Below are 22,466 nucleotides of genomic sequence, written 5' to 3' on the forward strand. Positions count from 1 at the left end.
TGCCACATGCTTTTGGCCAAAATAAGTCTCAAGGACACTCAGATTCAAAGAGGTGAGAACAGAACCTGTCTCTTGATGGAAGAAACTGAGAATTGCATTGCAAAAGAAGTAGAAGCAAAGATGAAGATTACAGTCCCTTTTACAAACTATCAAAACCCCATTTAGTCTTTTCTCAGGCTAAATAATTTGATATTGATGCTGCTCTCCCTCTATCCCTGAATCTGGACTGTGTAAATGTTAACAACTCATTTTACCACTGCAAAATGTAATTACAAGAATGCTGTTATATTGAAGTCAAGGTGTGCTGAAATTAGAGAGCAAGGTGAGATTTTAATTCAAGAGTATAAGGAGTTGAAAAATACTGATTTTTTTTTTTACTTTAGGATATATATATAATATAAAAGCAAGCTTACATACTAGGCAATTTAAAATTTTTCATTTACTATTTAGTTTACTTTATATTATATTGATATATATATATATATTGATTGATCAATATATATATATATTGATAAACTATCAGAAATAGTTTTATTCAAAGAGGAAACACCCATGAACCTTTAAAATGAACCATTTATTAAATCAGACTGTTACTCTTAACAGTTAGGTAAGTTACATGGTTTATGTCCGAGTATTTCACATGGAAAAATTTTAAACTCTTATAGGCAAGCAAAATTGTACCACACAATATATAAGTAGGAAGGGGATACTGCTAAACATTCAAATAAGGCAAGTATTTAAAAACAATAAGACAATAATTAAAAAAAATTCAAGCATTCCTTTAAGAGAATTCAATGCTACAAGCTAAATGTACTTATCTGAGTGTGTTCATATAATCAAGGCAGTGTTTCTTCTTTTAAAATGTAAGGAAATGGAATAAGGCTCATTAATAGATACAGCTGCCCTCAAGATTTTTAATCTCAGTTGCTTTCTTTAAATTAAAATTCACAAAGTGCACAATTAAGATATATCAAAAAACTGAATCTGCTACTCTAACAACAGCTGTCCATGCTTAATACTTAGTGGTTTATTTGACCAAATTATGTCTTTTCAGGGAAAAATAAAAAAAGATAAGCCACTGTAAAACATTTAGTTGGAAACATATGCTAATATTTTTCTTAGAAATCAAATATTATGGAGGAAAAGGGTTATTTACCTTAAGGAAAAGAAAGCAAAACACTGGAATGACCAAACATTTTCAAAGAACAAGCACCACAAAGGACATTTGCATTCAGTTTTGTAATATTTATCAATGCATTTTTTTTCTTACTCCAACCAATCTACTTCATCAAATTCTGAATCATCTTCTGAATCACTATATTCCACAGCAATACGGCGGGACAGAATGGTGGCAACATCATTTTCAATGCGTTCATGTTTAGCTTCCTGTTCACGCTGCTCTTCGACTTTTCGCAGCTGAATACCTGATATAGTAAATCCAAACCATTCGTTGTAAACCAAAATACGAAAAACTAGGTATTATTAGATATTATTAATATAATAAAATCAAATACACATGAAAAATACTAGCAGAAAAATAAAAAGCAAGATCTATTAAAAAGAATTTGAAGGAATCATATTTAGAGGGACACTAATTCTTTTATTATGTTATCATCTGTGATATTACTTGGTGACTAATCACATATCCCAGTGGACATCTATAGTTTGTTTAGCCATATGTTCTATTGTGCTTCCGTACTCATTATTCCCTAAATTTTAACCAGGTAATACATTTCTTTTGTTTGTTATCTGTACGGTCAAATAAATTAAACACTGTTGAGCGTATTTTCTATGGTTTTATTCTCCCCAGTACTTGAGAGGAAGGCAATACTACATTCTGTCTGTTAGTGCCTGGTGTATAGTAGGTGCTTAGGAAATGTTGGCTGAATAAATAAATGAATATGACAAGTCTTTCCTTTGTTACTAAGGGAGGAAACTTAATCCTTTAAAGGCATTGGTAGAGCAAGTGTCACTTATACATCAAATTGACAGCCTTAACACTGAAGAAAATGCCACTTTTAAAGGAGTTAATTATACATATTAAATATAATATGAAGGGTTTTAACTAAGTTTTCTATAATGTTTAGTCTGATACTTTTAGTTTCTCATTCATTCAATTAACGTTTTAAGAAACTACTAGTATGAAAATAAAATAATTAATGTGATATATTTTCTTGAAAATGACTTAAAATATAAATCAAAGTTTTACTTTCCAAAGACCATTTGTGTAAAAACATGATCATCTAAAATTTTATAAATGAAGACAACATTATTGTCTCAAATATTTAGAAAGTTTCTCATGCTATCATAGCAACACATTTAATGACTCTTGAGAAAATTACCTTTTCGTATTGCTTCCAGAAGTACACTCCTGGCATCACTGATTACGGGTAAGGTTGATGGATGACGCTTTGGCTCAGAAGCAGGTATAACTTGTGATGGAGGAGATGGAGGCATTAATGGAACATGGGGACCTGGGGCAGTAGATGGAGTTGGATGTAGCCCAGAGGGAGGATGAGCAAGAGCTGCAACTGTGACGGGTGATGATGGTCGAATGCCAGGTGGAGGCAGAGGAGGCGGTGGGGGGGGTGGAGGCAGCCCCTGGACTTCTCCTTGTGGGAGTGGATGAACTGGTACAGTCTCACATACTGGGGCAGCTCTAGCTACTGGCGGAGAGGGCTGTACTAGAGGAGGCGCAATTGGAGGAGGAGCTGGGTGAAGAACTCCAGGGGCAATCTGAAGAGGAGCTGGAGGTGGTGGAACTGCTGGAGCTTGCAAAGCAGTGGCTGGAGGTGGAGGTGGGGGAGGTACTGGTGGGGGAGGTGTTGAAGTCATTGAAGCTCTTAATGAAGAAGTTGACAAGGCAGATGGAAGAGGTGGTGGAGGAGGTGGGGGGGCAGGGCTCACAAACACAGGTGTCCTGCCTGTAGCTGGTGACTGAGGACGATTTTCTATCAAACCTGTAGCAGAACTGAAATGATAAAGAGATCCTAGCAAGTTATTTAAAGAGGAAAAACTAACCGCACAAAATATAAATGCTTATCAGTAATTACATCAAGGTAGATGCATTCACATGTTCCTATGAGACTGACGCATTGCCTACTGCGCTAAGAAGGCACTCATTCACATGTTCCTATAAAAATTCTTCAGCAGTATTTAGAATACAATGAGAACGAAAAGTACACTAACAAGAAAAGTAATACATGGTGCTTTGATTTGTAATATTCTAAATGGTCTCATCCTCTCATGCAACTTTCATATGCACTCAAGCATTTTATGCTTATTTGGATAAATAAAATGTTCAATTTTACACTCTGATATGAGTCTTTGTAATGATACAACACTTCTTAAATTACAATATTTGTAGCAATACCTGTGGCCCATACAATACTGTATTTATATTGAAGCTATTGAGACTCATCATATGTCATTTCAGTTAAATCAATGACAACTAATTACAATCCACAAAAGGAAATTTATGGCCCTCTTCCTTGCTGAGGGTGGAACATCAAATAAGTCAGTGATATAAGGTTGATTTTTTAAACTGAAAATTGTAATACTGATCTCTGTTTCTCTATTTTAAAAAATTGCAAAGTGGATAACAATGGACAAAATTAAACTTCAAAATAGCTTTACTGGAAGATTATTAGCAGCAATTATCTATTCTCCCTCAAATTCTTAGAATATTTCCCCTAATATCAAATTTAACATTTATAATCACATCCTTGGTTCCCATTTCTTAGTCCCTAACCACATTCCAAAAATTCTTAATTTTTATTCATATATTGCACATCATGTGCTTGATACAGAAAACTATAATAAAATGAAAGACACTTTAATCTTTAAATTCTCATTAACTAAATTTTCCCAAGAGAATGTCAGCTCTTGTCAGAGGCTGGCAAATTATGCCCCAAAGGCCAAATCTGACCCACTCGGGTTTTTGTAAATAAAGTTTTGTAGAAATGCAGATTTATGTACATAGCTGCTTTCATGCAACAATGGCAGAGTTAAGTGGTTGTGACAGAAACCACACACCCACAAAGCCTGAAATATTTACTATATGGGCCTTTAAAGAAAAAGGTTACCAACCCCTGAGAGAAAACATCATGTCCTTGTCCCGACATACCTGATACAGGTGGGTATGGGTTTCATATCTCCTGTTGCATGCATTGGTGGAGGTGGAGGTGGTTCATGTGGTCTGACTAAGACTCTTTCCTCAGCTCTAGTCAGAAGTTCACTCATCTGACTAAATGGCAAGGCAGAAAGTGAGTAAGATCCATCCATATGATCCACATATGTCTGAGGTCTAAAAAATATATATATAATATCAGTGTATTTTTCTTGAATTATTGGTGAAGCGTTCTTTATGAGATATTTAAGGTTTATCCTTTGAATGCCAATATTTTAACTACTTTTAAGAAACTTCTTTCAGAAATTTATTACATTCATCCTGCTTTTAAAACACAGACTGCTGCTCACAACGCACTTTCCTTGCTGATTCAGGTTATTACAATGGCCTTCAGTTATTTCATTATTTTATAGTATAAAATGAATTCAATTCACAAGGGTGAAGAGTATTACATATATAAGCTTATAAATAAGAAAAAATGAACTTTTAGCAAATTTGTTCAAAGTTGTCTGCCTCTATTTAATTTTTTTCTTTACAAAAAGATGCCAATGACAAAAAGCTAGAATATGAAAACTGGAATTTTTTACTACCAGGATATCCTGTTGCTCTCTTAAACCTAAATGACTTCCAAATGTCTTGTACCTAAGGGAGAAAGGCCTCCCTGATACCAGTAGCACAGAGATGGCTAACTACATTGTTTTTGTCTTTTTCCTGATTTCTAAGGTGCTAGGGTACTCAGAAAATAGCTGAGTAAATAATAACACAAAACTTCAGTCAGATATAAGCGAAATCTTAGATACACTGAGCAAGACATAAACATTTACTGACTGTAGTGTATGCTAGGGACAAAGATGGATTTAAAAGATGTACACAAAGCAAATCAGAAAGTACTATATTTACACTATTAGGTCAGCTAAATACCTTAATCATTTAACAGCAGTAGAAATGTTTGTCTAGAAATTAGTAATTTAAAAAAAATCAATTCTTTCGGTCTCCTTCTTTTAGTACTGCATATAGATAGTATCTTGCATATTACTCCTAAAATAGGCCAAGATATTTTATACTTAATGGCCTAATAATTTACACGTACTATTCAAAAGAAAATCTTAAAGTTCTTTTCCATTCAATCAGTAATTATAAAATATATAATAATAACTATAATCAACTGTAAGTAAATTTCTTCACAGAGAGATGCTAATATGTTTCTTAGTGTAGCATGTTAGTTAGATGGGGCCCCTGGCTACTCAAAAAGAAACAGGACCTACTGTATATTTCTGCAAAAGAGGATGAGTAATTTTGTTTGAAAGTTCTGACATATCTGAGTGGGAGATGTGGCATAGAAAGGAAGTCAGGAGAAAGAAAAAGGAACAAAATATAGCCCCTTTTCAACTCCTATTTTATATATAGTGAATCAATAGTACTTCAAACAAAACAAAACAAAACACCTCCAGACCTTGTTACTGTATTACGAAATTCTAGCCGACTCTGCCTGAACTATTGAGAGGGAGTTGAGACTTCACATGAAAGCTAAAACAACCCTGAAGGTCATCTACTCCAACCACTTCTTCCTACAGATGACAAAACTAAAGTCCAAGTATGAAAACGACCTGCCCAAGATCAGACTTCAATAGGGAAACAGTGGTCAGGGTTTCAAAATCAACTCAATATTTATACACTAGAGTCTGTCAATTCAACAGTTCAGGACCTAAGACTTAGAGCTACAGGTATTAGAAATAAAGTCAGTGTTTTACCATTAATTTTGTTAAAAAAACAAACAAAAGAAAAGAAACCTTGTTTCAAAATGAGAGGCTGGGCCATTAGCAACTTCAATATGCTTATGTAAGAGATTAGCATCATCTTCAGCCAGCTCTGGACCTTGGGCCAGCTTCTGCCATTCTCTCCGCCTGTCATGAGGTGCTCTTGGCACTTTTTCTGGTTCATGAGGACGATCTAGATTTTTCTGCTATAACAGATGTATTGAAACAAAGCCAAATGCTGAAATGCTACATTTTAAAAAAGAGGTTATAATAATCAAAATAGAATTTTAACATCAATATTGAAAAAGACAATGTTATCATAATACAGTAAAAGTAACAGAGACAATTCATTTGTGCATTCAGAGCTAAGTTAGCTAGTTTGCTTGTAATCACAATTTCTCATGTTTTTGAACCTCCAATTGGAATTGATACAGCAGATAAAAATAGTATGCCTAAATAATAAAACTTTATGTTAGAAAGTCCTGTCAGATGAAAAAAGATGCAACTTTGCTCCCACATCTATCAGTTTTTGCTACAATGAGTGAAATTTCTATCATTAATGGTAACTGTCTACCTCTAGCCAAAAGGTGAAAATTTACTAAGGTTATGTTAATCTGACAATTAATTATGTAGCCAATACATTAGAAAAAAAATCCAATTACCCAGTTAAACCATAATAACTGTATCATTCAATAGAAAATAGGGTATTTGAAAAAAATGATGCAAACTGTGAAAGAAAAAGCATAGAAAGGTCTAGGGTAGGTGTAACAAGTCAAATTCCAAAGAGGCCAAGCAAGTAACATGAATAAAAAGAGTCAGGTATAAGATAAGGCCTGCAGTGAACTAGACTGGTATGTCCATCTAAGGCATTCCAAATAAAAATTTTAAAACCACTGTGTTTGTCAAACAAAACACTGCTTGCTGGCTTAGTCTGGGCTACCAGTCACCAGTTTGCAAACTCTGGCTAGAACACTGGTACACTGTCTAGTGCAGAAAATAATGACATGTAGGCATTGTGGAGAAGAGCGGAGAGAGAAGAGATAGCTACAGGAGAAACAGAGGGATTATAAAGACAGATGCTGCCTCCTCCATAATTCTGCCTACATCCAACTTTGTCTTCTCCTTCTGTATTTCTAGTTATCATTAACATGGAATAAAACATATCCAAGTGAATTTTATTAGAAAGCAGAAATGACAGCAGAGCAGACAGATGATAGGAATTTAGTGAGAATGTAATAACCTTTCCAGAACATTTAGGATATGCTCTATGGTAAGAAAACATTAACTTAATCTACTTTACCAATATCTGCACAATATTCCTTTGCTTCGTTTTAACAGAATGCCTGTCTCTTCCCTGATCCACTTAATTCCTATTTGTTCTTCAAGATTCATTATAAGCTTTGTTGAAGTGTCCCTGTCTTCTGTTTAGAGCAGGTGCTATTTTGTGCCACCCAAACCCTCCATGCATACCTCTGCTAGCATACTTATCACACCATGTTATAATAACCTAAGTGCTTATTTGCTCCCCATTAGACTGCGATCTTTCTGTGTATTTGACCATATGGACCAAACAAAACTGTCAAAGTACAGCATTTACAAAGTTCCATATATACAACAAAACAGAAATATGTGAAAACTAACTTCAATTTTTTGAATTTCTTGTAATACCTTCTGCTTCCTCTTTTCCTTCCTCTTATCCTCTGTATCTTGTAACATTTTTTCTTTCCATAGATCAAAGAAATATGAAGGATTGGTATAAAACTTCAAACCTTCTTTACCATCATCTCTGAAATATAAAATATCAATTAAAACATACATTAGTAAGACTTAAAGAGACAATCAGAATTGAAATAATTTTACTACAGTTTTTTTTCCTCCTACATTAACAAAATACAGCATGTGTAAAAATACTGACAAAATAAATCAGAATAGGCACCAACAGAACTCACAAATCAGACAGGAAACTAAGGAAAATGGAAAACCAAAAGTTTTTCAGAGTTAGTGTTAATAATTTAAAGTACAGCTGGACAATTTTCATCCCTAACTTCTACTGAATACCATGTTTTCTAGAAGTCCTGTGGGAAATGCCAATAATTACAAATGATTCTGCCAAAGATAAAAGCCTGAAAGGATAATAACATCATTTAGAATAGAGAAATTATACAGGGTGTCTGCCAATACTCTCATTTACTAATCATCTTACGAAATCCAAAAAATATCATCGAATAGACATTCTAGTAGTAAGTTACATCCAATCACTTGCCTACTGACAGATAGTTTCAAATAACTATCCAAATACCATTTTATCCAGGATATGTATTATACCTCTTAAATGACCCATTTAACAATTCATGTGAAAGACTCCAAAGAAAGGCTTAATAACTCCAGATTTTTTTAATGATAAAAAAATTTTTAAAGAGATACTACATATTCATTATACAAAAATTTAATGCATATAGATCAAGAGTGGACAAGAACAAGAAAAAACAGTATTTATTTTATTAATGTGGTGGGATTTTGAATTCTTTATTTTTTTCATTCTATCCAATTAGAAATTAAATTAAAAAGACAATAACAACTTCTTTTCCCTTCATATTAATATTTGCCATTGGCTTTTTAAAAAAATACTTGTTAAAACAACTCCTTTGAATAAGTCTTGTCTTTTGTATACCAGAACCTTGGGAACTTACCTAGTGAATAAAGCAAAGGTTTTCTAAAGGTGGTGGACAAAGAGGGCCCTATGCATTGGTCAGGAGTCCAGTGATATAAAAAATGTTTGGGGATTTAGCATTTAAAGGTACACTACTACCTGTTTCAATCTGAAGTCTGAGATAAATAACTGGCCTTTGTATTTATTAGCCTACTGACCTGTAAGGAGTGAGTATATTGAGAGGTGGAGGCTGTTCACAAACATCATATGTCTCCTGTAATGGGATAGGCAAAGTCTTGCGGTCGAAAAGCTGCTGATCTTGAATTGTAGAACTTCGGAAAGCTTTTCTCATTGTTATATCTTGCAAAGACACTAAAATAAAAATCCAAAATGTATTTTGTTTTATTTACTAAGATGATTTAACATAAGGGCAAATTCATATACTGTCTTTATTTAAAAGTCAGCATGGATCAGAAGGTTCTGACTGTAGTGGCTTATGAATCAGGAACCATATTTTTAATGCTCTATCATTGTATCCCAAATCAATTTGTGCTTTATTTTCCCAATCAGATGGGTTTTAATGCAGCTTTTGATTTCTGAGGCTCAAAAGGTTCTAATGACACCTGAAGCGTATCCTACATTTCCCATCAAATACATCTTTCTCTTTTCTCTACTTGCCATCCCCAGCTCCCACCAACCTACATTCTTCTCTTCTTTTTTTCTATAATTTTCTTTTCATCTCCCTTTATTAATTTCATTTAGCTTATATCAATAACACCGAAGGAATTAAATTATCAGTGGCATGTCAGTGGGCTAAACACACTATTGCCCTCTATGCTAGGAGACTATAAATATGATAAATGTACTATAAAGTTAAAACAAACTTACTGTAAAGAAAATGAAATTTTCAAGTACCCGGCAATCTGTATTATTGTTTATTTCACTTATCTTTTATCTTTATAAGGACCTCTCCTTAACTAAGCTCTTGAAGACTGAGACTATCTTGTACTTTAGTGTCTTCAGTAACTAGCACAGCCCCATCATATATATATGAGGGTTTAAAATAACTTCATTTACTCATTTTCTTTTGGACGGTGAAGCATGTTAAAATAAGAAATGTACCAAAATACTAGATTCTTAACTCTTAGAGTGAGTTCCTGATATTAAAAAATTAGGTGATTTCTTACATATTTAATATAGCTTAAGTATAGATACTTTATATCATAGAAAGGTCAGTACTAAATAATCATAAAAATTCTTAAATTATTTTTCTCCCTAAAATAATATCTCTTTCATCCTCACAAATAAAACTCACTCAACATGAAAGTTTGGATTTATGAAATAAATGGAGCAATGAGGCTGGCAATGCAATAGCCATACAATGACTGCATTTCCAGCAATTCTACTGCTACCTGACTTGTAACACACTTAAAAACACCATAATAAAATTCAGAGAAGGAAAAAAGTTTTTCTCCTACCATCACTAAAGAGTAGTATGAAGGATATTTAATGAGTACATACTATAGTGCTAGAAGCTTTCACTAATTTTTACTTATCTTACAACAATTTAATGAGATAGGAATTATTTCATTTTTAAACAGAAGAAAATAGAAAACATTATATAACTGGCCCAAGGTAAAATGGTTAATAAGTGGTAGAGTCAGAACAGAAAACTTAGATCTGTCTGCCTTTGAAGCTAATCCTTTTGCCACAATACCACACACTGTTCCCCTGGCTCATGTCAGAAGTGGCCTCAGTTTTCTGCAATCAAAATGGATCAATTCTTGCCACTCTCTTACTCCTCCTTATTAACCATAAGTATGAAACCTAGTGTTTAATCTTCCAAAACGTCCTTAGAAAAGGATATAAAAAACATGTAAATTAGTAAGCATTTTTCTATCTTCAACTCTCATTTGTCATTTCTCTAATTTGTCAACAGACCACTGTGACAGCTGCCAACAATGACATTTGATATTACTTAGTATTATAACAAAACAGTAAGTCAGCACATGTTTGTAAACATAATTGAATTAAATATAATTGCACAGGTCTTTGTTTAAAAATTCAGTTTTTTACACTTTCTAAATTATATTGGTAGTTCTCATTGTTACTTACTATTTAATGGTAATTAAAAAACCCCAAATACTGATATTACACTCTGTAATTGTACTTATAATGTTACTTTGCTTAAACTTTCACTGAGTTAAAAAATCTAGGTTAAATAACTTTGAAAATTCCTCTATCCAACTTCCCCAAAACAATTTCAAATTAAGTAGTTCAACTTTTAGGTTCTGAATTTCTCCCCAGTGCTCCACATAATTTTAAAGGAAATGGAACAATTTTCCTTTCCTGGCCCATTAAGAATTTTTTAACACTTAAACGCATCTTAAGTTATTTATTTGTTTCATTTTCAATTTTAATGAGAATGCTAAAATATGTTAAAATTTTGAAAGCGTTTTGAAAGTAAATGTTAATTTTTATTTCTGTTACATAAAAGAACTGCCTATGTATTTCTATATTATTATATGAAATGTACTTATAACTGAAATGTTTAAGTTATTTAAAAAAGAAATTTTGGATGTAAATGACATACTTGAACATATAGCCATAAAATATTTTTTTAACATTAGCAATGATTTCAAGAATTTCACGAGGTGTAACTAATATACATAAACGTTTTAAAGGATATCACCCACAGAATGTGAGAAAATCTTTGCAAATCATAAGATTTGGGACTTGGATTCAGACTATATATAGAATTCTTTTAACTCAACAATAAAAAGAAAAATAATCCAAATAAAAAATGGGAAAAGGATATGAACAGACATTTCTCCAAAGAAGATTCAAAAATGGCCAGTAAGTCATTTAAACCCTGGTTTCAAATCTTAGCTCCACCATTTTCCTGCCGAGTGACTTGTCACTTAAGTGGCTTATAAGGCATGAAAAGATGCTCAACATCTTTAGTCATCAGGGAAATGCCAATACATTCTACAAAATGAACCAATGTTGAAAACATTATGCTAAGAAGTGAAAGAAGCCAATCACAAAAGACCATATATTGTATGTTTCTATTTATATGAAATGTCCAGAATAGGCAAATTCATAGAGAAAGAAAGTAGGTTAGTGATTACTAGAGGCTAGGGAGAAGGGCGGATGGGAAGTGACTGCTATGATAAAGGGTTTTTGGGAGGAGGGTGAAAATTTTCCAGAAACTGATTGTGGTGATAGATGCACAACTCTGTGAAAAGACTAAAAACCACTGAACTGTACACTTTAACCTTAGATGAGTTAATTAATTGTAGGGTGTATGAAATATATCTCAAGAAAGCTGTTTGATTTTTTTTTTAAGTACTGTCTTGGTTTTTTCTCATATCCAGATCTATATAACTTTCCATCTTTGGATGCAGTAGAAACATAGCATAGTAAATTACCTCTCCTTATTCATGTATTAAATTAGTTATGTCAGAAGAAGTTCATGCCATTACTAAAACATCAATCATTATATTCTTCCTTTGCTTTTTCTAGTGATAACCTTTAATAGTCTTATTGTTCAAGTTTAGATCTATTATATAACTTGCATTTAAAAAATATTATTCTACAAAAAATATTTTGAAGAGAGGATTATAAGAGATTCACATTAAATAATCCTCTAGGGTAGATTATGTTCTTAGTAGTTTCATTTCTTTTGGTTAAAAGAAAAACAGAAAGAGGCATTTGAGAAATATGATTGGTCAATGTATTCTATCAAGGCAAGAAATGTTTCACCACTAAAGTTTCTACCATTATTTTAGCCTGTAATGTAGTTTTCTTAACCTGATATCCCTAGCTTTATATCTCAGTATAGAAAATTTTTGTCCTACATACTGGCATTTTGTTTTTTGGTTTTTTTGGAAATGATCCTTTAAAATGGGAAGTAACATTTAAATAACCAGATCAGATTTTAGCAATTTAGCAATATGCACACACAAAAGCATGTTAAAAGGAATTGCATTTTTACAGAATCAAACCTAAGAATTTCAGGTAATTTTCAAATATTTTTATTTCTAAGACGAAAGTATATAAATAAATTATAAGGAAGAAAAGAAATGAGAAAGAAAATGGAAGAAAAGCCTGCCTAAAAAAAAATTTATGTCAAAACATGAAGAGCTATTTATTATACAAAAAGAAGAGGTAAAAAAAGGGAAAAAAGAGTAGAAAACCCAGAAAATTCATGCTAATGGCATTTATAGATAATCCACTGATCTATTACAACATGTACAACAAAGGTCGTGGGTAAAAAAGATTTGTAGTAAATTCATGTTTTTCTTGTGTGTGAGTGTATGCACTTACTTCTTTGATGAATTAAAGTACATTTCTCCCAGTTATTACTTTTTAATAAATTCATGTTTAATATTGTTCTTAAATATATATCACGCATTCCACCTAACCTAAAATATACATGTGAAAGAAAATATAATATCAATAAACTTACATTCTTCTTCTTTAGGATCAAGCTGTGTAACACTAACAGATAACCGGTCCACACGTTCTTGTAATGAATTAACTCTGAAGGAAAAACTATGTGCTTCATTGAATAATTCTCCAAATATATCTTCAGCATATTTACCTAAGCAGAAATGAAATACATACCATAAAATTTAATGTGATCGGAGATAAACATCAAACAATTCAACCTTTGAAAAATGCTGACTAATGAATTTGGCATTTATTTGAAATTAGTTTAAACTTTAAACCCTAGCCTAAAGTAACCCAATTGTGATAAAGTGGGAAAAAAAACACAAATTCTGGGAAACATGGTTTTAAATACTAGCTTTACCACTTTCTGGTAGGTGACTAGTGTCTAAAATGGAAATATTCAAAATATTTGCAAAAGAGAAACTGACAAGGGCTTGATTTCTAGAATATATAAATAGCTCATATGACTTAATAAGAAAAAAACAAACAACCCAATCCAAAAATGGGCAGAAGACCTAAACAAGCAATTCTCCAATGAAGACATACGAATGACCAATAGACACATGAAAAAATGCTCAGTATCACTAATTATCAGAGAAATGCAAATCAAAACTACAATGAGGTATCACTTCACACGAGTCAATGGCCATCATTCAAAAGTCCACAAATGATACATGCTGGAGAGGCTGTGGAGAAAAGGGAACCCTCTTAAACTGTTGGTAGGAATGCAGTTTGGTCCAGCCATTGTGGAAAACAGTATGGATATTCCTCAAAAGACTAGGAATAGACTTACCATATGACCCAGCAATCCCACTCCTGGGCATATATCCAGAAGGAACCCTAATTCAAAAAGACACCTGCACTCAAATGTTCATAGCAGCACTATTCACAATAGCCAAGACATGGAAACAATCTAAATGTCCATCAACAGATGACTGGATAAAGAAGATGTGGTATATTTATACAATGGAATACAACTCAGCCATAAAAAAATGATAACATAATGCCATATGCAGCAACATGCATGTCCCTGGAGAATGTCATTCTAAGTGAAGTAAGCCAGAAAGAAAAAGGAAATACCATATGATACCGTTCATATGTGGAATCTAAAAAAAAAAAGACAAATGAACTTATATATAAAACAGAAACAGATTCACAGACATAGAATACAGACTTGTGGTTGCCAGGGGGAAGGGGGGTGGGAAGGGATAAACTGGGAACTTGAGATTTGCAGATACTGACTGATACATATAAAACAGATAAACAAGTTTATACTGTACAGCACGGGGAAATATATTCAAGATCTTGTAGTAGCTCATGGCGAAAAAGAGTATGAAAATGAATATATGTATATTCATGTATGACTGAAGAATTGTGCTGTACACCAGAAATTGATACAACACTGTAAACTGACTATAACTCAATTTAAAAATTGGAAATACCTCTCTTGCTTTATCCCTATCTATCCACCCGATGAGGGTTAGAGGTTACAATGTAAAAGTACACACAAATAACACATCTCTTAATCCCAATCACATTCATAAATAGATTCTACACTAGAACTGTATTTTAGGCCAAGTGGCAGAATCCAAGATTCTTCATAGACCTAGTAGGTGATCTATCTCAAAATTCTGAAAATTTATGAGAGATATTTTACATTTTCTCATTCTATTTCTTAAAAGTCAACATAAATCTAAAATCACTTGTTTCTCCAGTCAAGTAAATTTCCATTACTGAAAGGAATAAGCCAAAATAATCACATTCTAAAAGGAGAAATAGAAATTTCTATCTAATAAATAAGCCAGGGAGTTTTAGATGACCTATAATTTTAAAATTTCAAGTGTATTTAGAACATATAAAGAAATAAATACTCCAATACAAAGATGAGTCAATTACTACTTGTACCTTTGAAAAAAAAATTGATAGTATTCCTAAATCAAGACATTTTAGACTCAAGGATATTGTGAAGGTAAAATGTAGCTCAACAGTAAGTGCTACAGAGACAGTTCCTATAACAGAGTACTAAATACTTACAGAATGAATTCATTAATCTCACCAGTTTACATTTGAACAATGTTGTCTTTTTTTTCAAAGCACTTCAATATATTATCAGTTAAATCAACAAACATTTACTGAGGGCTCACCCTGTGCCAGATGTATTTCCTACTGAAGTCACCAAAAAGTAAAGTATAAAATTCCTGTCCTAGAAGATTTTATAATCTTTAGGAAAAAAATCAGACCTTTAATCTCTCTATAATAAATTAAGAGAAAAAGGATAATTTTTACATATTCATTCACTCACATATATTCTTAAAATCAAAATGACTGAGACAATGTACCAGACCCTGGAGATATAAAAATGATTGGAAGAAGGTCTCAGCCACTGATGAGTTTTGAGCAGAGGGAGAAGAAACAGACATTTAAATAAACATGAAAACCAATTTAATAAATAAGTCCAAAACTTTGTTCCATTCACTTTGAGGCCTTGGCATCAATTTCCTTACCTGTAAAATAGGAATAAAAATATCTCCTTCAAAAAGAAGTTACAGGGTGTGGGGATAAAGCTCAGTGGTAGAGCGCACACTTGGCGTGCACAAGGCCCTGGGTTCAATCCCCAGTGCCTCTGTTAGGGGAAAAGTTTTTTTATTAAAAAAAAAGAAGTTATAAGAAAAGGAAACAAAAAAGGCGGGACGGGGGGCGATGGGAGCTAGTAGAGTACCTGATGCGGGACAGGAATTCAACAACAGGCAGCTCTTACTATAAAATGAGCTAAGAGCCGCAGAGCACAGAGAAAGAAGCATCTAACTTTTGGGTGTTGGACGTTATTAGAGACACTTTCAGAGACACAGGGTTTCTCTGGCAGATAAGGGAAGCATCCCAAGTGGAAGAAAAGGCAAGTATAAAGCTATTCATTTATTCATCAAGTACTTGGGATACAGAGATCTAGAAGAGGTAATTCCATCCCTAAAAGAACTTAGTTTAATACATGGCTGTTTAACTTATAGTCTGTATACCACCTGAAATTATATGCAGCTTTTTTAATGTATTTGCATTTTTCTGGAAAGAGGGCCCATAGGTTTTGTTTGTTTGTTTTAACAGATCTTTTTTAAAAAAAAGAGTCTACGCTTTTCTCACCTCAGGTTTAAGTGCCAAAACACTTCAGTGAATTAACACCCCATCTCTTTTCATCACATCTATTCTTAGTTTCTAAATCTACCTCCTCCTTCCCTCCCTGAGAGAGATAAAAGGAATTAAGTTGTAATGTAAAACTGACTGTGTATGTATCTGAATTCCAAGTAACCTTAACCTTACATTTATTATACTATGTCTCTACTCAAGAATCTGATGTCTCATTATCTCTGATGTTAAGGTCTAAATCCTCTCATCTAACATTGTCTTCCATAATCAAGTTCCACCATATTTTTCCAGTATCATTTATCCCTCTTATCCTCCTCATATATTTATTTTTGCCCCCATTCATTTGTCTACTTCTTTGTGCAAGTTAAAATGCCTTCCTCCCTCATTCCTCTCCATTTTCCAAGTTCTTTTGTTCCTTAAAGGCCCAATTCAATTCACATTTCATTTAGCAAATTTCCTCTAATAACTTCACCTATGTTCACCTCTCTTTTCTCAGTTCCTTTAATCTAAAACTCATGGTTTTAATTATATACATGCTCACATTGCTTGAAACTCAGCTGGTTTCAGTATTCATCATATTAGACTCCTCAATTAAATGTGGTATGCTCTTTTTGGACAAGAAACGTACCTTTATCACACAGAAAATTATTCAGTGTTACCTGTCCATTATTTATATCAGATTAGTCTTATCAAGCCAATCTATTTATCTGCTCTCCTACCCATCCATTTTGCTATCTATCTGTCAAATTTTCTATGATTGAGAACAAGAAGTAGGTTCTATCAGCTCATCTTGGCAGCATGAACTGACTATTCAACAGAATAAAAGCCTTGGGAAGAGAAAAATGGTAAAAGATCTCTCAGGTAGTTAAGAGTCCCAATGGTTGCTAAATAAGAAAGTAATAACATAGGAAATTTTTTTCGGTATAGCAGAAAAAATTTAAATAAAGAGAAGCCTAGGTTTTCAGTAAATATCTATTATAAAACAGAATTGTGTTCTACTAGGAAAAATACTGAACTAGGATGTATATTTTTTGCAAGGAAGAGGTCAGGATGATGTCCACCCCTAAGCCATGCTAAGCCCTGGAGCTGACCTTCACTACTGTGTTCTGTAGCACTGCTGATCCTAGGAATAGTGCCAAAGTGAAAATCTCAATTACCCAGAACCGTTTTGAATAGCCAAGTTTTCTAAGTCAGATATTATTTAATGCATTAACTATTATTTTAACTATTTTGAACGGGAACTGATGTAAAATCTACTCTCAGCTTTTCCGTCTTCTCAAATAAAAATTAAACATAATTTAACTGATTACGAGAAATGACAGCCTTGAATGCATAAGAATATTTGCTTTTACATTAAATGGCCTCTTTCCAGTTTTTATGTTGCTTTTTCCCTTATGTCACTTCTTTTTGCTATAAATTACCTCTCTTGGTTGCCTTCAGTAATGCCTGCTTCTGTTATCTACCCCCATATCTTCTTTTTTAATGCTCTGAAGCATAAACGTTTGGAAACCACATTATCAAACCTGTCAGAACTATCAAAGTAAAAGAAAGCAAGCTTGGAGAGGAATCAACTGGTCATTTTACATGCATAGTCTTTAGTGCTTGGGCTTGTTTATTCTGGCTATCTAAAGGCCTTTTAAATTTAATTCCAGGTTCTCAACTATGTCAAGTGGGAAAGCTGCCAGAGAGCTTAATTCTAGGGTGGTAAACTATCGTTGCCCCTTGCTACAATATTTTATGCTTTTTCTCTTTCTTTTTTTGAATCTCTACCAACTGCTTAGAAAATACCTATATAGCCTCTGATTCCAAGTCTGAAGCACCCAAAACCTAGTTTTATTGTTTACAATGTATTTCTGTATTTCTGTTTTAAGAGTTTGGCTACAACATGATCATGTGCTTGCTGACAGATGTTGATTACATGGACTATACCAGACTGGAAAATTCCTTAAATTTTCATCTCTAGGTTATGTAAGAAATGGATTAGTACTGCATAATCGACAACCTTAATCATTACATTAATTCTAAATTCTATATTGAAAATATACCTAAAACAAGATGCCTATACTAGATCCAATATTCGTTTTACTTTAAAGAAATATTTAACCAAATTTATTAATGTTATTTCTATGCTCTTAACGTGTGTTTTAATATTAACACACTAATGTACCCATGTACATGTACTATACATAAATTTTATATGAAATTATGTTACATTATTAATATCTAACAGATCTTTAAAACCAATTAGTGCTAGCAAATGACTTTAAACAATATGATTAATCATATATTAATACACTTTCTAGAACTTTTCTTTTGACTTGTGTCAAAAGCACATTCTATATTGAATTTCCCAAGGAAGAAACAAGTAAACAATATAATGTTAGTGATTCACTGGCAATAACTAACCTGAAAAAAAAAAATCACCAAAAGGGACAAGGAGTATACTTAAAGTCAACAAAACAGTCTTCTAATTTAATCTTACAATTATTTCAAAGGCAATGTAGAATTTAGTGCTCTCACAAAAACCATTCAAATATAACTTTTTACATGTATATGTCCAAATGCTCTCACTTGAAACAAATCAGGTTAACAACCTTTTTTTTTATCTTGTGCTAAGTACTCAAACTATAAAAAGAAAGGACAAAAGTTAAAAGGAAAAGAAAAGAGGAGCCATTCTGCTTATCAGGACAATCTGCGGGGGTGGGTGGGTATAGCTGATAAATCTAGGACTACTTAGACAAGATATCTAGGCCAAGAACACCTTGTTTCATCTTTAAACTGAAATATAAATGTCTAATAAAAAGCTAATCCTTCAATTCAAAAGATAAACTGAATATCTAAAAATTTTTGTAACATTAAATTTAGACTAAATGGGAAATAATTTATTCACTTTCTTAACCTAGTAGCTCTGTTCTGTAATAATGGAAACACACTGCCTGTCTCTCCTCCTCCCGTAAACTGCCCCTTCCATTGGCCTTTATTATCTGACCAACCTGCTTACCTTCTGTCTGCCAGCAGCCAGGTTCACTTACTACTTTCACAACATGCTGCAAATCAGACTCTTGACTGATATCCTAATGGCCTAATGGCCTAATGTCATTTGACTAAATTAATCCTCTGACTAGTTAGTTACTACCTCAAATCTTTCATTTTTAGGTATTTGATAATATAAAAATATTTCCCTAGGTTAATAAGATACATATAAAGAGATACTAGTATCCCAAATCACAAATAGTTGGAAGTTTCTAAAAACATAAACAGCAATAACAAGCAAGTAAAAGTACAACTCTAGCTCAACCTTTCATAGATCAAATCATACTTTAAAGACAATCTCAGTAGTTTTTTTATCCATCATGCGATTCTGTTCCTAATGATTCTGTCCTTATTTTCCTTTCCCATAAGAAACACACAGGGGAAGAAGAAATGATTCTAAAACTCATTAATTTTACTTAAAATGAATACGTTTTTCAAGATTATTTTGTACTCTTCTCATTAAATATCCCCCCCCCCATTTAATATCCTAAAGTGTAACATTCTGGTTTGTAATATTTTTAATTGATACAAAAATACTTACTTAGGCTACTTAGTTGTCTAATTATATTTGCCAAGGAAATATTGGTTACACATTCCAGTTCATTCTTAATTCCTCTAGGCAGAGCTGTGTGGCACAAGTGCCTTGGATCGATGTTTCTTTTCACTAATGGCATCTTGAGATCAACCTCTATGCCAGTTCACCTGTAGAAAATCAAATAAATTAACATTTTTCAGTTTCAACCAACACAGAGAAAGAACTTATCTTTCACATTTAATAATAAAATATTTGTCAGTATGAAGATGGTGAAAATGGAGTCACTTGACTAAATGAATCAAAACTGATTTGTTAACCTTCTTTCATCTTCAATTATTAGAACATCAACATTATATAAAATTAAAAAAAAACTTACTTTGAATGTCAGTTGCTTCATGGTGAATTCATAATCACCATTGCTATTATTCTCCTAAAATCATTGTTTTTACTTATTATAGCTAGGGATTTTGTTCTAGAGAGTATGACAGGTCCTCACTACGGAAGCACCTAAGAGGATTAAAGAAGCTGAAAGAATAGTATCAAATTTACATTTCCACATAAAATGTATCAGGTATTCAACAGCTCAGAAATCAAATAGTCCAAGAAGCCCTACATCCTCAATCTCATCAAAATCAATCAAATGTTTTATTTAATTCATGAAACAGTTCAACCTTCTTTGAATTACAGTGAGTCCTCATTTCCCAGGCTTCCCATATACACAAATTTCAGATTCCACAATTTAATCAAATAATACCACAGTCCCCTAACTACATGGTTCCAATTTTACTCACCACAGTATACTAACTGTAAACAACTACATAAGTACAAACTCCTTTGTTGGCACTTCAGTTCACAAATTACTATGTTAACAGGAGATGCATGTCATGATCAGTGACCAGTCCGGTCATGTCACTTCTTTTCAAAGTCTGTTGGTGATAGGTTACTTCATCTGTTATTCAATTTGCCTACAGACAGCAAAGCATGTAGTTGGTTTACTTTTTTGCCTCTCAGTGATAAACTCATGAAATTTTACAAAATGGTAACTGAAAGAGGGAATGGACCAACAAAGAGAAAAGTGTGGCAAAGAAAGGAAAAATGGTAACACTGGAGTGAAATTCAAATTGAATGTAAGTGGAGTAGCAGAAGAAAGAGCTGATTGCAGGAATGATGCCACTGCCACTGTTTGAAAGACACTACATACACCGTCAGAGTAATTTAGTGAAGGTGCAAATATTGTCATAAATGAGGAAAGTGGTTGTGACAAAACAGTGTATGTCCCAGAAGAAGTGACAACAGCAAAAAAGAAGAAGTCACAATACAGGAATTCTCAAAGATATTTCAGGACATTCAAAGTGCAAAGGATAAAATGTTGGAAGCTGATCTAAGTTTAGTAGAAAAGAGTAAGACAATTTGCCAAGGCATAGAAAAAGATGCTCACTCTGCTAGCTGTTTTTCTAAGTTACACAAGGGAAGGCAAAGCACTGTTAAACTACTCTTGGTAAGTTTTTTACAAAGAAATAAAGCGCTGTAATTCTAATTATTTCTAATGTTTCATATTACATTGTCCTAAATTAATATTAGTTTTACTTCTTTTTACATTTCCCCATACATTCATAACAAAGGAAAGTTTTTAATGTTCTGACAAAATTTTTTAAAGATTCTAGAACTGTAATTTTTCCCATTGATTATTAAGATCGTTTTATACACTTTTAGTTTGTATGGTCATTTTTTTGGTCCCACACTACTATACAAAGTAAGGACTGCTTATACTTACCTAGTAGTAAACAATGGTTACTGAAGGAAGGCATTTATTATTTACTGAACTTTAATCACTACCAAATGGAAAGTTTTGGATAAATCTAATTGCATTTAGGTATTACTATATCAACATTCTTTTTCTTTTTTTTTTAATTGAAGTACAGTTACAATGTGTCAATTTCTGGTGTACAGCACAATGTCTCAGTCATGCATATACATACATCTATTTGTTTTCATATTCATTTTCATTAAAGGTTATTACAAGATATTGAATATAGTTCCCTGTGCTATACAAAAGAAACTTTTTAAAAAAATCTATTTTTATATATAATTGCTAATATTTGTAAACCTCAAACTCACAAATTTATCCCTTCCCACCCTCTTTCCCTGGTAACCCTAAGACTGTTTACTATGTCTGCGAATCTGTTTCTGTTTTGTACATGAGTTCATAATGTCCTTTTTTTCTTTTTTTTTTTTAGATTTCACATATGAGTGATAGCATGTGGTATTTTTCTTTCTCTTTCTGGCTTACTTAGAATGACAATCTCTAGGTCCACACATGTTGCTGCAAATGGCATTATTTTATTCTTTTTATGGCCAAGTAGTATTCTATTGTATAAATATAACACAACTTCTTTAACCAGTCATCTGTTAGTGGACATTCAGGTTGCTTCCATGTGTTTGCTACTGTAAATAGTACTGCTAGGAACATTAGAGTGCATGTATCTTTTCGAATTAGAGTTCCCACCAGATATATACCCTTCAGAAGTGGGATTGCTGGATCATATGGTAGTTGTATTTTTAGTTTTTTGAGGAATCTCCATACTGTTTTCCATAATGGCTGAACCAAACTACACTCCCATCAACAGTGTAGGAGGGTTCCCTTTTCTTGACACCCTCTCCAGCATTTATTGTTCATGGACTTTGAATGATGGCTATTTGACTAGTGTGAGGTGGAACCTAACTGTAGTTTTGATTTGCATTTCTCTGATAATTAGTGATATTGAGCAT

At 32.9% G+C, this 22,466-nt stretch overlaps 1 protein-coding gene across 8 annotated transcripts in view; it reads right to left on the reverse strand.

The window, feature by feature from the left end:
- Positions 1 to 555: 555 nt before the first annotated feature.
- WASF1 (WASP family member 1) overlaps positions 556 to 22,466 on the reverse strand; it is a 123,249-nt gene continuing 101,338 nt past the window's right edge. For 5 of the 8 annotated variants that reach the window (XM_032484689.1, XM_032484688.1, XM_032484690.1 and 2 more), the window contains exons 2-9: positions 19,704 to 19,864; positions 13,008 to 13,142; positions 8,755 to 8,908; positions 7,528 to 7,672; positions 5,920 to 6,092; positions 4,127 to 4,306; positions 2,343 to 2,971; positions 558 to 1,424 (exon numbers count right to left, since the gene is read on the reverse strand). In XM_032484689.1, coding sequence (XP_032340580.1) covers positions 1,267 to 1,424; positions 2,343 to 2,971; positions 4,127 to 4,306; positions 5,920 to 6,092; positions 7,528 to 7,672; positions 8,755 to 8,908; positions 13,008 to 13,142; positions 19,704 to 19,836 — 1,707 coding nt within the window. In that variant the 5' untranslated portion in view covers positions 19,837 to 19,864 and the 3' untranslated portion in view covers positions 558 to 1,266. Of the gene's footprint in view, positions 1,425 to 2,342; positions 2,972 to 4,126; positions 4,307 to 5,919; positions 6,093 to 7,527; positions 7,673 to 8,754; positions 8,909 to 13,007; positions 13,143 to 19,703; positions 19,865 to 22,466 lie in introns of all 8 variants that reach the window. The other 3 variants (XM_032484691.1, XM_032484692.1, XM_032484693.1) reach the window with 3 other exon arrangements.

Source organism: Camelus ferus, chromosome 8 (assembly GCF_009834535.1).
Source record: "Camelus ferus isolate YT-003-E chromosome 8, BCGSAC_Cfer_1.0, whole genome shotgun sequence".
In the NCBI taxonomy this organism is placed as follows: Eukaryota; Metazoa; Chordata; class Mammalia; order Artiodactyla; family Camelidae; genus Camelus; species Camelus ferus.